This window comes from Schistocerca serialis, chromosome 3 (assembly GCF_023864345.2).
Source record: "Schistocerca serialis cubense isolate TAMUIC-IGC-003099 chromosome 3, iqSchSeri2.2, whole genome shotgun sequence".
Classification (NCBI taxonomy): domain Eukaryota; kingdom Metazoa; phylum Arthropoda; class Insecta; order Orthoptera; family Acrididae; genus Schistocerca; species Schistocerca serialis.
This window is the reverse complement of record NC_064640.1, coordinates 794965446-794983254: the sequence shown is the minus strand read 5'-3', so window position 1 is coordinate 794983254 and position 17809 is coordinate 794965446. Positions and strand designations below refer to the sequence as shown.

Sequence of the window (17809 nt, the reverse complement as noted above, 5' to 3'; positions counted from 1 at the left end):
CAAAATGCAGGCACAGCACTTTTTGATCTACAAATAGAGGGAAGACAGATTACAAGGGAGGAGAAGAGAAACCTGGAGGATGAGGAATATCAGCATGGAGGAATTTAAAATACAGATAACTCTGTTACATGTTGAAATATATCAACTAAATCTTTGAACAGCACTTTCGCGGTTTTACATTTTTTGGATTATCAGAAGCCTTTCATCAAAAAGCACGTGACCTAATGCTATGAAATGTTCAGGAGCTGTTCAAAACATCTGGCTTTCTCATTGGAAATAAAAGATATAATATCCTATAACTAAATTTTGATTTATAGGACTGCATGTTAGCAAATAATACTTAGTTTTGATTGTGCGACGTTAAAAACTTTTTAAATAATAAAATTTTAAATATTTAATCACCGTAGTTCAGTGATCTTACAACCCTCTTAGGACCCTAAGATAAAATTTTCAAGTTGATTGCACGTGCATAATTTCAATTACCAGTTTTTACAAAAAGGCGACAAACAAATTAAAAAATCAATATTTGTGGTAAAATACTAATCCTGATATATACTAATATAGATATACATAGTGACTCATAGACTAAAAGAGTACTTTCAATCACTGTATTGAAGATTGTCGATTTCAGTGGGCTAATGGCTTGACGGAATGATGATGAGGTACTGATTACGAGAAGATAATTCTACTTACTCGTGTCTGGAATCTGAGCTCCCGTACTGAGAGGCGCCAGTGCAGCAGCCTGTTAACAAAGAAAGAAAAAAACATCATTCGAAACGCATACTTCACTTTGTACTAAACAGACAGCAATTAGCTACTTCAATTGGAATGGGCCAAGGGCATCTCTCACCAGTCAAGTACTCGCACTGATTGTTGCCTGAGATGTTTGTTGACTTTCTAATTTTCAAGGCTTTGTTTGATTTCTTTTCGTTTTTCTCATAAGTCATATGCGTTATGCTTAATAGTTGCATTTACGTCATTGAGCCCTGGAATTATAGACGTCTTTCAGCAACTGAGTAAAGGTGAATATGCATCTTTCTGGGAGTGTCAAGACGTTGTGATGAATCAGTAAGGAGGGTGTTAGAGGAAGGGAGGAGGATTGGAATACGTTACGCGGGCGTGCTAAAAAGTATTGCCTCCGAATTTTTTATGTGCGACCTCTTAAAACTTTTTAAATAAAACAAACCTTATTAACATTTCACATCTGCATTGTTCGTGTCTACATATTTGCAGCCCTCTTCCGCTGGAGGGCTCCGAATTATAGCGTTTAATATGGCGGTGTGTAACATAAGTATATGTGCCACAATCGAGTTTAGATTTCGAGGAGTTCGGCCACATATGGAACACCCTCTTCTTCAGCATTACAAAGTCAGAAAACACACGAACTCTGCGATATCTGTAACAATCCGGCGCCTTGGATTCGCTGTCATCGGTCGTCCTCCACACAGTCCCGACTTGGCCCCACCCGATTTTCATTTGTTTCCAAACTTAAAGAACACCTTCCAGGACTTCACTTTGATAGTGATGAAGAGATGCAAGCGTAGGTGAGATTATGACTCTGTCAACAAAGTCAAACCTGCTTCAGTGACAATAGCAACAAACTGGTCTCTCGTTGGGCGAAACGTGTTCATCGCCAGGGTAACTGTTGAGAAAGAAATATGTAGACGCTAAGAATAAAGATGAAGAATGTTAATAACGTTTGTTTTATTTAAAAGGCTTTAAGACTTTTCACATAAAAAATTCGGAGGAATTATTGTACTTTTCAGCACGCCCTCGTATTAAGGCCACTTGTGAGCAAGTCGATCCATCACATGCGTCTGTTATTTTGACTAATATGCTAACGAAGCTGTTGGGTCGTACAGCTAAAATTTCGTAATTTCGATTAATATTTGTGGGGTTTTAGAAAGCGTCTTGTGAGTGGACTATGGGTCTGTGACCTCACGTCTTGTGTCTACGTTGTTGTGTCACAAGTCTCAGTGGAGCAACATCTCTTAAGTCTTCAAGACATTCCCCGAACGTTTTAAGGAAACACACCTCGACTCCAGAACAAAAACAACCACGCATCGACGCCTGCCGTGACTCTATTAGAAAGCGAAACGTGGACAATTCTTTTCTGGAAACAGTCATCACAGGTGATGAGACTTGGTATTATCAATACAAACCTACCACAAAATGATAAAGTGTAGAAATTCACACGAAGGATCAAACCTTTGACGACATGACAGAGTTGAATAATATCCAAAAGGATTTTTCTGACTGTTCCGCATGGGTGCATCAGCGTTCTGTGCATTTTACTCAAGGGGGAGGGGGCTATACTACGTAGAACACCCGAAGCATTAAAACCACCCTCTTAACTTTTCTTCATTTTTTATTAATCTTGTCTCGAAACGTTTTGGATCAACGTGGTACATGTCAAGTAGCAGCCTGGTCACTGGCTACATAATCGATTATTTAACTCTGGACACCTCTATGAGGATTTTAACAACTCAATTATTTTATCAACATTAGCTTCATATTAACTTTAATCATTTCATTTAGTTCGTTATTTAATTATGGATCTCTGCAGGGGACTCTCGTGGTAAAACACTTGCCCTCTGGGATTTACGTGTCGATAGCATCATACAGTTAACCAACGGCCTTGACGCCATGGAAACACCGGTTTACGCCACATCGGCCTCACAAGCTTTGCTAGCACTTGGACGCGTGACCGTCCGCGCCGACCGAGCGCTGTTGGTGAATGGGGTGCGCTCAGCCCTTGTGAAGCCAACTGAAGATCTATTAATTGAGAAGCTGCGGTGCTGGTCACAAAAAGTGACAACGGCTGGGATAGCAGTGGGTTGACGTGCCCAACCATATCGACCTCCAGTAACGCCCATCGGTTGAGGATGACACGGCGGTCGCTCGGTACCACTGGACCTTCCGATCCTGTTCCGGCATTGTTTAGTTTTAATATCATATAGTTTAACACGCAGAAAAGTTACACGTTTTACTACGACATGCAGCACGGAGGACAGCCACATACGTCGATCCCCTGTTCAACAGCATGTATGCGGTACTGCCACAGCACCACAAGACGTGATAGCCTTGAGGCAATTTGGTGTGGCCGAGCGGTTCTAGGCGCTTCAGTCTGGAGCCGCGCGACCGCTACAGTCGCAGGTGCGAATCCTGCCTCGGGCATGGATCTGTGTGATGTCTTTAGGTTAGTTAGGTTTAAGTGGTTCTAAGTTCTAGGGGACTGATGACCTCAGATGTTAAGTCCCCTAGTGCTCAGAGCCATTTGAACCATTTGAGCTTGAGGCAGTTTGACAACATCCACTGACATTATCACATGTTTCCTTGGCATTGCCTTGGTGATACCGTCATTCTGGAAGGCACAACGGATCAAGATAAGTACACTACAGGCCATTAAAATTGCTACACCACGAAGATGACGTGCTACAGACGCGAAATTTAACCGACAGGAAGAAGATGATGTGATATGCAAATGATCAGCTTTTCAGAGCATTCACAAAAGGTTGGCGCCGGTGGCGACACCTACAACATGCTGACATGAGCAAAGTTTCCAACCAATTTCTCATACACAAACAGCAGTTGACCGGCGTTGCCTGGAGAAACGTTGTTGTGATGCCTCGTGTAAGGAGGAGAAATGCGTACCATCACGTTTCCGACTTCGATAAAGGTCGGATTGCAGCCTATCGCGATTGCGGTTTATCGTATCGCGACATTGCTGCTCGCGTTGGTCGAGATCCAATGACTGTTAGCACAATATGGAATCGGTGGGTTCAGGAGGGTAATACGGAATGCCGTGCTGGATTCCAACGGCCTCGTATCACTAGCAGTCGAGATGACAGGCATCTTATCCGCATGGCTGTAACGGATCGTGCAGCCACGTCTCGATCCCTGAGTCAACAGATGGGGACGTTTGCAGACAACAACCATCTGCACGAACAGTTCGACGTCGTTTGCAGCAGCATGGACTACCAGCTCGGAGACCATGGCTGCGGTTACCCTTGATGCTGCATCACAGACAGGAGCGCCTGCGATGGTGTACTCAACGATGAACCTAGGTGCACGAATGGCAAAACGTCATTTTTCCGGATAACTCCCGGTTCTGTTTACAGCATCATGATGGTCGCATCCGTGTTTGGCGACATCGCGGTGAACGAACATTGGAAGCGTGTATTCGTCATCGCCATACTGGCGTATCACCCGGCGTGATGGCATGGGGTGCCAATGGTTACACGTCTCGATCACCTCTTATTCGCACTGACGGCACTTTGAACAGTGGATGTTACATTTCAGATGTGTTACGACCCGTGGCTCTACCCTTCATTCGATCCCATTTCAGTAGGATGATGCACGACCGCATGTTGCAAGTACTGTGCGGGCCTTTCTGGATACAGAAAATGTTCTAATGCTGCCCTGGCCAGCACATTCTCCAGATCTCTCACCAATTGGAAATGTCTGGTCAATGGTGGCCGATCAACTGGCTCGTCACATTACGCCAGTCACTACTCTTGATGAACTGTGGTTTCGTGTTGAGGCTGCGTGGGCAGCAGTACCTGTACACGCCATCCAAGCTCTGTTTGACTCAATGCCCAGGCGTATCAAGGCTGTTATTACGGCCAGAGGTGGTTGTTCTGGGTACTGATTTCTCAGGATCTATGCACCCAAATTGCGTGAAAATGTAATCACATGTTAGTTCTAGTATAATATATTTGTCCAATGAATACCCGTTTATCATCTGCATTTCTTCTTGGTGTAGCAATTTTAATGGCCAGTAGTGTATGTATCTATCTCTGGGGACCATGTCCACCCCTACATGCAGTGTGTTTCTCCTAGGCACAATGGAATCTACCAGTAGGGCAATGCAACGTGTCACACTGCTCGCAGTGTACGTGCGTGGTTCGAAGAGCACTGTTCTCCCCTGGCCACAAAACTCCTCGGATTTAAACCCAATCGAGAATCTATGGGATCACCTCAGTCGGGCTGTTCGCGCCATAGATCCTCAGCCGCGATGGGCAAGGCACTGGAGTCGACATGGTTCCACAGCCCTGTCGTTACCTTCCGGAACCTCATTGACAGTCTTCGCGCACGTCTCTCATCTACATTTATACACCGCAAGCCACCCAACGGTGTGTGGCGGAGGGGACTTTACGTGCCACCGTCATTACCTCCCTTTCCTGTTCCAGTCGCGTATGGTTCGCGGGAAGAACGACTGCCGGAAAGCATCCGTGCGCGTTCGAATCTCTCTAATTTTACATTCGTGATCTCCTCGGGAGGTATAAGTAGGGGGAAGCAATATATTCTATACCTCATCCAGAAACGCACCCTCTCGAAATATGGACAGCAAGCTACACCGCGATGCAGAGCGCCTCTCTTGCAGAGTCTGCCACTTGAGTTTGCTAAACATCTCCGTAACGCTATCACGCTTACCAAATAGCCCTGTGACGAAACGCGCCACTCTTCTTTGGATCTTCTCTATCTCCTCCGTCAACCCGACCTGGTACGGATCCCACTTGATGAGCAATACTCAAGTATAGGTCGAACGAGTGTTTTGTAAGCCATCTCCTTTGTTGATGGACTACATTTTCTAAGGACTCTCCAAATGAATCTCAACATGGTACCCGCCTTACCAACAATTACTTTTATATGATCATTCCACTTCAAATCGTTCCGTACGCATACTCCCAGATATTTTACAGAAGTAACTGCTGCAGTGTTCGTTCCGCTATCATATAATCATACAATAAAGGATCCTTCTTTCTATGTATTCGCAATACATTACATTTGTCTATGTTAAGGGTCAGTTGCCACTCCCTGCACCAAGTGCCTATTCGCTGCAGATCTTCCTGCATTTCGCTGCAATTTTCTACACGGTGCAAAAAGTGGTTATTCAGGCTTTTCACAGGTGGTCACATTAATGTGACTGGAGAGTGCAATTCCGTTTATAGACCGCTCAGACAGAAAATTAAGCCCATCCGGTTAATAGCACATTAGTTCGATACCAAATGTCTATACAAAAGTACGAAATTACTGTTGTCTGTAAAGTCAGTCATGAGACTGGTGCTTTTGCTTGATGTCAAATATGTTCGATAGTGTGTATTTGAGGACCGGTACATCAACTGGAATTCATCATCACAGTGGTTTCATGACACAGACGTCTACGTTTATGGAAACCGCCATTTCAGGATAGGAAGTCACCAGCCAATCCTCTGACGCTGTTCAGGACTTTTTATGACATCTTCAGTAACAATATCAGATCTCTGGAAAGTCGAAGCTGTTGTCCACTAATTATAACACTGTTAACGCCAGCCTACGAACTCTTAAGTCGCACAGAACATTTTTCTCCTGGAAAACAGCTTATTCTGATATTACCACGAACGTGATGTAACAAGAAACATGGTTCACCTAACCAGTCATCTGGTTTGCAGTGCTCCATGTTCAGCTCATCATATTTTGGATCCCGCTTCACAGCAATGTTCGACGAACGGTACGCTTGTAACACTTGCCTGATTCCCCGTGTTCTACACGTCTTTCAGAAAGAAAACTACAATCAATCGGCGACCGATCCCCAGATCTTTGGATGTATAATCTAATGGCTGCTCTATGATCAACTAAGGCACCCATGTTTTAGCAATCCCACTGAAACATCAGATATTTGAGCAAACAGGAAAGAAATTTACAAATTCTGTTGTTCCCTTTCATTGGATCTTCAAGCGCACACAAGGACAAATATTCAACTTCCTAACCATTCCAATAGTGTCTAAAAGTGGTTTTATTACAACAAGTACATGCGCTCGATCACGCTATAACCATTCCTCTAAATATCTCTTGCGATAAAAAAGCCATGAAAGGTAAACTATAGCTACACAAACAGAGAAATGAAAATGGTTTGTAGTTCGTCAAAACATATTTACGGAACACCAGGAAATAAAGATGATTCTATTTAATGCAAAACTCATATGACATGGCTACGTACTGTATCACCAAGAAAATGGTTCCTGGAATCCTGCTGGGGAAAGTCGAGGTGCATAATGTACCATGAGACAGTTGTTGCGTTTGTCCCTACTATGTACAGGGTGATTATAATTAAAGTCAAATTTTCAAAAGGCTGTAGAAATAACACCACTGGCCAGAATGACGTCAAATTGCAACGGAATATTATCGGAGAAGGGGGAAAACGTATGACAGAAGAAAAAAAATAGTGTGAAAATTGATCAGTAGATGGCGCTGTATGTGTCAAAATACGTAAATGAAAACATGTCATGCGCTTGACCCACTGAAGTTGGTATGTACACGCCGGGTACACGACTTTTCCTTCTTTCACGTCTGCGACATTCGCCATGACTATCTCACTGCAAGATCGCGCTCTGATTGTAAAGCTGTAGTACAAGAATGACGACTGTGCACATATCGCTCTGTAGAAGTTCCGGACACTGAAGGGTTTGAAAAAAGGCGTTGGTCAGATGACTGCCGTGCGTCTGGAGAAAATGATTGGGAAATTCGAAAAGACGGATTTTTTTTTTTTTGGTGTGTAACTTGGTACAGGGAGGAAACGAATTCATTCGACGTCAGTGGAAGCAATGGCCACAGCAATGCAAGAGGAGACGAGTAATGGTGTGCAAACGTGTAGTGCACGGAGAACTGCCCGAACATTGGAAGTACCAGTGAGCACGGTGCGTAAAATCATATGAAACATCCTTCTTTGCTATCCATTCAAAATTACCTATGTACACGAGTTGCTTCCTGTTGATCTGCCAGCAAGAGAGACCTTTGCTTTAGAATTTCTTGCTCGCATGGAAGTGGACAATAATTGGCCGTGGAAGATTTTGTGGACAGACGAAGCCCACTTCCATCTGACAGGATATGTCAATACACAGAATTGTCGAATATGTGCAACGGAAAATCCACACGCAGATCAATCAGGACCACTTCATCCTGAAAAGGTCACTGTGTGGTGCGGGTTTACGGCATCATTTATCAGAGGGCCATATATTTCGTAGAGACAGGTGCTTCCGGTCCTGTTACCTGTACCGTCACTGGTAAGCGCTATGAGTGTCTTTTGCGCAATTACATCATTCTAGGTCTCCAACAGCGTGGATGTGTGGATGGAATCATTTTTACGCAAGATGGCGCACCTCCGCACATTGCAAATCCAGCTAAGCAGCTGCTGAAGCGCCATTTCGGAAATGCTAGAATTATCAGTCGCTATTTCCCTACAGCCTGGTCGTCCTGATCACCTGATCTTAATCCGTGTGACTTCTGGCTGTGGGGCTACCTGAATGATGTTGTGTTCATTGTTCCGATTGTAAACTTAGCTGCACTGAAGCTGCAATTGCGCAACACATTTTGAACGTGACCCCAGAAACACTTCGATCAGTTGTGGAACATGCTGTTTCTCGATTTCAGCTGGCTGGAGAAAACGATGGACAGCATACTGAACATGTTTTCGCGACAGTCACACGGAAATTAATAATCCGATTTGACTTTGATTGGTGCTTTTTATGCGGTTTTTGGCCTCAGGACAAGTAAAAACCGATTTTTCCCATCCGATGTGATATGATCTTGCCGTGGTGGATGGGCTTACGTAACTAAGAGTATCACACCTTTACACCTACGCACACTGAGTAGTACAGTTTGTTTAACGTCAAACGTACACCTTCGGCATTGAGTGTGATTAATTTGTCATTTGTAGTCGACCACTATTAAATTATGATGCTTACAGCGCCATCTATTGCTACATTTTCTAACTACTTATTTTTCTTCTGCCATACGTTTCCCCTTTCTCCGATAAAATTCCGGTGCAATTTGACGTCATTCTGACCAGTGGTGTTATTTCTACAACGGTTTGAAGTTTAATTATAATCACCCTGTATATCGTGTCGTGAGATGCTAGTGTGGTTTCTGGACCGCCCTGCGACCTCCTAAATGTTTTGGGAACACTGTTTCATAAAAACATGTTAGCATTTGGAAAAGTGCTCACTTTTATTAAGAGTCATATGCCTTTCTAAGCCCTGTTCTTAAATACAGATGACCTTTAATACAAATTTGAAATAACTTAGCATCTGACAGAGAAAGATACGGTTCAAGCCTGTCCAAAAAGAAAAAAAAAAATGTGTAAAAACTCTCACGTCTCTTTTTCCTTGATAGTGAGACAGATTGTACGTGAATTTGTTGATGAGTAACCGTTGCTTCAGGTTGACATTTGTGGTCTGGGCAAAGATATACTGTACAGTAAACTGTATTCTCTCCTCTTCACTGTTGTATTCCGTGAATCTACTAATAAAACCTTTTACCTGAGTGCGGTAGTAGCACTTGTGTGCGTGCAGAGCTCACTCCACCAGCCGTGTTGCCACCTGAGTGTCGCTGGAAATGAATGTTGTCGTTGTTGACCTTCGCGCGAAAAATCTGGCGCAGGTGAATTTCGCAACGAGGTCTGGATGTTATAGTCGGGTGTAATTCCTCGACTGACCGTAAAAAACATATTGCGGTCTATTATCTAAATCGTTTTTGGAATATTCGTGCAATACTTGAAGTCTGGGCTTACACATGTTCTTTATTTGTACTAAATGTTTCATATGTTAAGATACGGTTTTTATCGAGATCAGTATCCGCATTATACTTATTTACCTACATGTTCCCGAGAACATATTCACCACAGACATTACGATGCGTGAAGTTTTCCTTCCCTAGCAGTTATAGAAATTGTTTTCTATAGGTAGATTGTCACATAGTTTTACATCTATAAAATTCACTCTCTTCCATACGAAAGCAAGATAGAGGCTTGTGCACATAATTTTTCGTGCACGTCATTTTCCCTACTTCCTTACATTTTTGTATATCAGTACTGTTCTCAAACTGGACTCGGTTTGCTGATGACAAATACTGTGCGAGAATATGCGTACTTTGAAAGCGTGGTGGCATTTCTCATAAATTGAAACGATGACTGCAAGATATACTCTATGCAACCAAACAATTTCAGTCAACGTTTGCTGTTCGTCCAAAGACGCCAGTCATGCAACTAAACAATTTCAGCCAACGTTTGCTGTTCGTCCAAAAACGCCAGTCATGCAACTTATACTACGTACAACTTCATTTTGCAAATATTATAAACCTTAGTTATTTATTTATTTTGCACGCAGCAGACACTTTAGTTCACGCCAGAGACATTCGATGGAGTTCAGGTTGGAGCTCTGAACAGGACAGTCCAGAAAATACATGCCACTATCTTCGAAGTTTTCTCATGGACCTCTGTACATGAGCTACGACGAAAATCCTGTATAATTGTAAACGGAATCTCTTAAAGACTGTTCCATACAGTACAATTTAGAATTTTTTGGCCCGTATCAGTTAACTTCTGAACGGAATTCTTCTGTAACTGTTGACGAGTATGTGTGATGACTGGTTTGAATTCGGCGTTCGGCGGTCCCTGTCAGTTAACGTTTTAGGTAGAGCAGAGCGATGATTGGTTTTACTTGTTTCCTGTAGATTCCACTTAACAATGGAATTGCTGAGAGTGGACTTAAGGCCTCTTAACTGCTGTAATTCTCTCTAACAACTTATGGGCTCTGATAATCATGTGTCGTTCGAACACACTCGCTGATCTCTGTTGACTCATTCTGACAGAGAAAACGTCTATTACGTTGGTGGTTTATTTAGCACCATGGCAGACAATCAACATGTGCGACGTGTGGATTGCCATTAGGTAAAATACGTATATGCGATTTCGATTCCTATATACTGAGAGAAGATCTGAATATGAACCTCTAGATCAGAAAGGTTTTGGATCCCTAGGCATGCTCCTTTTTCAGGCAATGCTACATGTCGTATTTCAATAGAACAATGTCCATCCAGTTGTGGAGGGGAATGGAGAAGCGTTCCTCTAAGACCGGCGCTTACCACTGCTCACCTGGTCTGATGTATCGCCCATCGATCATAGATCGGCTATAGTGGGTAGACAAAATATTAGTTACTGTTCTTTAACAAATACCATCGATGCTTTGTGGACCCGTATTCACTCAGCCTCGAAACATACAGACTCTGGTAGCAGTACGTGGGTGTTTCACATTAAACTTAGATCTGTAAGTTAGAGATCACGTGCATTCCTGTAATGCTAATAGCTCATGTGCTGCCATGTATCTAAACTGAGGCATAAAATTAATTTCAAACACTTATACTGTTCGTCGTGCGCGAATTTTGACAAACGTTTTACAGATAAAACAACAGTCACTTAGCACTTTCTCTTGTGCAAGTCTTCCAAGTCCTAATCACTTCGATGCTTCGCATGCTGTCTGTGTTTCCTCTGTATTTAAGAATCTACTGAGTGGACCTCACAAACCTGAGAGGACTCGTTCTACATCACCCAGACACAAAAAGATCTGTCCTCGCCAGGAATCGAATCCAACATCCCCGACGCTAGCCATTACATGAACAGTCTTCTCCGGTGTTTAACTCCGCACGACTTGTCTAAGATATGAAGAGAGAAATGTGTGGGAAAAACGTAGAAGAAGAAAGATTGACATCATGTATCCCAAAGCATAAGTAGCTGAGGCGGCGAGAAGTCTGTGGCAAAGTGAGGCTTTTATTTAGCCCTTGAGGAGTGCTCTGAAAGCACCATTGCAGGACCTCTTTTGTGTCCCTCTGCAGCGCACAGTTTTAACTAATCTCCTACATCTTCCATACTTGTTAACACAGTTACATAGGGAGCACTGTAGAGAACAGGGGAGAATGGCATTTGTAACGCCGAATATTGATTTGACAGCTGTAATAAACCTTAACATGTTAAAGGGGATGGCACAAATTAAAGAGGTAATGGGCAAACCAATAAACGAGAGAAAAAGAAGAATACCGTCAGGAGACTGAATCAGCGATATTACCGTAGCTATTAAAGTATGAAACGTCCTTTTTTTTAGAAGATGGACGAATTAAATGCAGTTTATAAGAGGTTCTTAAAGAAAACCTATTAGCAACAGCAACGGCAACCCTAACTGGCGGAGACGTGAAATATCTTGGCAAAAATTTTTCAGCGCTTCATTTACTATGTAATGGATTAGATCTAGGGAAACTTTTTGTATCATGATAACGATGAAGAGACAAATAAAGGTTCTGTTGAGGGTCAAACACCGAACCTTATATTATCCTTTCCAACGGGCTAACCGCAAGTAAACTACTTTTCTGTTTAAAGTATTATACACTGTAGAAGGCATCGATACATTTTTATATAGGAAACAGTAAATGAAATAAAAGTATTTTACAGCATCCCTTGACGTTTGGACAAGCGATTGTGGCAACTGGTTTTAAATTTCTTCAGCCGCAGAAATATAATCCCAGTACGCCGTAGAAAGCGGCCGGCAACCCGACATCCGTTGATGGGTACTCGTCCATGAGACACTGCTTCTGCTGCATCGATCCTGTGGTCCAGCGTGGACTTTCTTTTTCGAAATTATAGATAAGTTACGGTAAAAACAAGAGTGCAAAACAGGAACATTTTGTTTTTCACGCCCAAATTCGATCCTAAATGTCATCTCTCGAAGGGAAGTTTACCGAAACCAGTTTCTTTGGACGATTTCTGTTTTGTAAGACCAAAAGCGTGGGCTTCATCTGAGTTACCTTATAGGGCGAACTATTTCACAGAAAACAGCTGTGACATATAGTTACCTTTTTGGTAAATATTGTTGTCCCGCCTTCATTTTTTTGGCTGAATATTAAAAATAAATCAATGCGGTGTGGCTCCCGGCCTGGCGCAAGAATTTCGATCTGAAGTCATTTCGATGGCTTATATGGTCTAGCAGCTTCTCGTTTGGGACTACGTGTTAACGGGAAACTCATGGCGCGCTGTTTATTTGGCTTAAAGAGGAGTCTAGTGTCACATCTACCTCCCCTCAAGCGGTATTCAGCTCTGATGTTTATTATACAACGGACGAAGTCGCCAAGTAAATCGCCTGTCGAAAGTGAAAACGAAAACAACGCGCACTTCTATCTCTGACAGACAATGCAGTATGCTTCCTTGCGCTGCCGAAATACTATGCTAGAAAGGGGGTGAGGCAAATTACTGAACACAGAATATCTTTTACGAGTCATAAAGCAACGGAAAAGGTGTAAAACTGTAAGAATAACATTAACTACTCGCAAAATGACACATTTGGGAAATACAAGAAAAAGTATTGAGGGGCCTCTGGTGTATGGTAAGCATGTTTAAACATGACGGGGGCATAAGTAGCACATTAGTGCAGGTCAAGAAGAAGGACTTCAGAAAAATAGCCCTACGGGTGTGAGTATTAGTGGTAGTAGTAGTAGTTGTTGTATTTATCCGCAGATCTCTTTTACAAGGATACTGGACATGTTTTGGGATTATAATTTAAGAACAACAAAAGTAAAGAAATTCGCATATACAGACATTTACAGACTTACAGGAGTAGAATGACAACGATATACATCTTCTGATCCAAAGTATCCGACAGATATTAGAGGATATTAATATGAGGGGTGTCCACCCTTCGCCTTTATGACGGCGTGAACTCAGCTGGGGACATTTTCAATGAGGTGTCTGAATGTCTATGGAGAGATGACAGCCCATTCTTCTTCAAGAGCAGAGACCAGAGAAGGTAGTGATGTTGGACGCTAAGGTCTGGATTAATGTTGACGTCCTAACTTATCCGAAAGTTGTCCCATTTGGTTCAGACCGGGACTCTGGGCAGACGAGTCCATTTCAGGATTGTGTTATTGTCCACAAACCATTGTCTCACAGTTGCTGCTTTATGACAAGATGCATTGCCATTCTGATACCTACGATCAATCTTCGTCTCCCAACTGCTCCTCTATTGTACGCAGACCACAATATTATAATGTGTTCATATCCTTCCAAATTTGTTGTTTTCTTAAGCACAAGTAGGGGACCAAGTTCTAACCACGAAAAACGTCCCATACTATAACACTGCCTCCTCCGTACGTCTCTGTTGGCGCTAAGCATGATGGCAGGTAACGTCCTCCAAGCATTCTCCAAACCCAAACCGTTCCATCGGACTGCCACAGGGTCACTCCAAATCACTCGTTTCCAGTCATCCGCTGTCCAGTGGCGTCCCTCTTTATACAAATTCAAGCGTCGCTTAGCTTTGACTGTAGAATGTGTGGCTTACGAGGAGCCGCTCAATCATTATACCCCAGTCTTTTAACTCCCTATGCCCAGCCATTGTGGTAGTAGGACTGCTGGCAGCACGCGGAACATTCCTTCCACTGATTTCATGCGATGTTTACAGTCACCCTCCACAATACTCGACGCCCCTTTCCGTCAGTTCGTGAGGTGTGCCTGGTTTCGGTTTATCTGTAGTTGTCCCTTCGCGTTTCCACTTTACAACCACGTCACCAACAGTCGGCGGCAGGTGTGGCCGTGCGGTTCTAGGCGCTTCAGTCTGGAACCGCGCGACCGCTACGGTCGCAAAAAATGGTTCAAATGGCTCTGAGCACTATGGGACTTAACATCTGTGGTCATCAGTCCCCTAGAACTTAGAACTACTTAAACCTACCTAACCTAAGGACATCACACACATCCATGCCCGAGGCAGGATTCGAACCTGCGACCGTAGCAGTCGCGCGGTTCCGGACTGAGCTCCTAGAACCGCTAGACCACCGCGGGCTACGGTCGCAGGTTCGAATCCTGCCTCGGGCGTGGATGTGTGTGATGTCCTTAGGTTAGTTGGGTTTAAGTAGTTCTAAGTTCTAGGGGACTGATGACCACAGATGTTAAGTCCCATAGTGCTCAGAGCCATTTGAACCAACCAACAGTCGACTTGGACAGCGTTGGGACGGTTGAAAAGTTCCTGATGGATTTGTTGCTCAGGTGACATTCAATGACGAGTCCAAGTTCGAAGTCACTGAGGTCTCCTGAGCGACCTATTCTGCTTTCTCTACTGAAAAGTGTGCCACAAGGAAACCTTTCAACATAGTTTTGAAAATTTGTTGTTTAGCGGTCAATCTTTGAAGGTCTGCTAAAAGCCTGTTGAAAATATAACATGTATAATAGTGCATTGCGTTCTGCATAACACCAAGGAAGTGTTATCCAAATGCAAATTGTTTTTCTATCGACTGTTCATTGACTTAATGCAGCAGATCCTTTTGAATGAGTCCATACTGCAAATCACAAACGAGAGATAATAAAACTGGGATTCCGAGACGCTTGAACAACTGCCTGCATTAAGTCCACGAACGAATACTGCAAATCGTCATGACTTCTTGCCTAGTGGCTGAGGATAGTCTTTGCTAATACACAGAGCTATCCCAAAATACAGGGTGGGGCAAATAAAAGTGACCCGTACGAATGGACACTATTGAACTAAATTTGTGGCAGCATTAACGGAGGAGGAAAGGACCTACAGTTCCTTCCAACAGGATGGAGCAACTGCCAATTCAGCCGGCCGAACCTTGTAGCACATTTACACATTCGCGCCTGACACTGTTGTTAGCAGAGGTCAGTCTGGTCGCGGCCCTAGCTGGTCACCCAGGTCACCTGATCTGTCAGTGTGTGATTACTTTGTGTGGGGAGCCCCCAGTCTAAGGTGTATCGCAACAACCCTCATAGTGTACAAGAACTTCAGCCGAACATTTCGGATGAGACTGCAGCAGTCCAGCTTCGATCCGCCTTCAGCAACTTGCTGACCATGTTCCAAAAGTGTCAAGAGACGAATATTAGTCTCTTTCAAACTCTTGTATAGTCAGGTTAGTACTGTTTTTCCTTTCCTCTGTTATGTTTCTTTGTACCCTGGAATTCTATTGTCCGGGTCACTTTTATTTGCCCCACCCTGTATGATACCATAAGAGATAATAGAGTGATGACAATCAAGGTAAACAAGCCTTCGCGGTTCCCTGTGTGACAATGATTATGAGCCGGCCGGAGTGGCCGTACGGTTCTAGGCGCTACAGTCTGGAACCGAGCGACCGCTACGGTCGCAGGTTCGAATCCTGCCTCGGGCGTGGATGTGTGTGATGTCCTTAGGTTAGTTAGGTTTAAGTAGTTCTAAGTTCTAGGGGACTGATGACCTCAGAAGTTAAGTCGCATAGTGCTCAGAGCCATTTGAATGATTATGAGGAAGAATAGATGAAGAAAGAAGTCTGTGGGAAACTCTCAGGAAGAAGCGGAGGTAGGCCTGATAAATAGGTAGCGATTAGTAGTTACAATCGCTTATTTCTGGACTCGTTTCGAAGACATCATCATATTCAGTGGTGATTATTTGATATTTTACATGTTTGGAACACGTTGTTACTTTCTGACCTGCCTACAGACCAATAATTTAAGTTTTTAGTTCAGTAGTATTGCTCTCAGAAAAGCAAAGATGTCGAAAACACTAAACTTTACTAACAATTTTGTCCGTGGTAACACGATGTTACTTTCTGACCTGCCTATAGACCAATAATTTAAGTTTTTAGTTCAATAGTATTGCTCTCAGAAAAGCAAAGATGTCGAAAACACTAAACTTGTCATGTTTGGAACTTGTCGTTGGAAGGAAGGAGTAGGAGAGAGGAAACATTGCGTACGTAGACAGAAATTAAATTATGTGCCGAAAACCGATTATGGAGGACATTGGGTACGGTTGACATGCATGGCAGAGCGAGTTGTAGGAATGACTTGTGATTATATAAAGAAGAAGAAAAACCATTTCTCGTAAATCTACAAAGTTAAGATACGGGATTTCGTAGTCGCAAGCGGGCAGTAGGTCAGGCCTCGAAAGGTACGGGAGTGGTGTGTCACATACAAAGGATGTCATCCCTTCCGTGACCAAAATAAGGGGCGTCCCAGTTGTGTGGGCTTCGGCACCGGGAGGGAACCGTTGCCTGCGCCTCCGCCACCGGAAGAGTAGCGATCGTGGTCACACCGGAAGCTGCGCACACGCGCCATACGGCAGGCGACGATCACGCCTACTGCTAGCTGCAGGTGCCTGCCTCATTCTCTCAACACCCCTTTCAGAATAAGAACTAGACGACCCTCCGTTACAATCGCTTATTTTTGGACTCGTTTGAAGACATCATCATATTCAGTGGTGATTATTTGATATTTTACATGTTTGGAACACGATGTTACTTTCTGACCTGCCTACAGTCCAATAATTTAAGTTTTTAGTTCAGTAGTATTGCTCTCAGAAAAGCAAAGATGTCGAAAACACTAAACTTTACTAACAATTTTGTCCGTGGTTACAACGGAATTTGAAGGGTTAGCAAATTAACATATGTTCAAAGAAGTTTCTGGCATGCAGCCGATCGTCGTTTACTAGACTCCACGATATTTCGACTACGCACCTGTCAGTTTTCCTTCGGGAGCCATCGCAGACTTAGAGCCCGAAATTTCTTTGAACATTCAGTTTACTGGGAAAATTTTGAAATTCCCAAACCAACAATTTTTTAGAAGTACTGTTGGATATCTGCGGTTTCTTTACATCTGCGTAACATTCTCCTCCAGAGCTCAATATTTGCATCATACAGCCATTCTGTTTCAAAGCTCTACCGAATCGTGTAATTGATATTCTGTGTCACATTGCTTGCTTGGGTCGTATCTGACTTGCAGAAATTATTATAAAACTATAAGCTCATGGGACAAAACACAGGATGTCCATAAAAGATTGTCCCAGTTTTGTGGTTTATTATAACAGTTTAATTTAGGCTATTTACAACAAATCATACATCAAACTGAAGGTAAATTAACCTAGTTTTTCTTACAAATAATGTGCACCTTCAGTTATACGCCACACATCCAACCTAAAATTCAGTTCTCCCCACACTTTGGTTACTTCATTTCTGTGTCCCAACTCTGGCAAATCGT

The 17809-nt window shown here is 43.2% G+C and overlaps 1 protein-coding gene across 2 annotated transcripts in view; it reads right to left on the bottom strand.

Annotated features, from left to right (window-relative positions):
* Nucleotides 1–17809, bottom strand: part of LOC126470635 (cuticlin-4) — a 253555-nt gene that overhangs the window by 63036 nt on the left and 172710 nt on the right. For both annotated transcript variants that reach the window (XM_050098614.1, XM_050098615.1), the window contains exon 3: nt 694–742. In XM_050098614.1, the coding sequence (XP_049954571.1) occupies nt 694–742 (49 nt within the window). The remainder of the gene's footprint in view (nt 1–693; nt 743–17809) is intronic.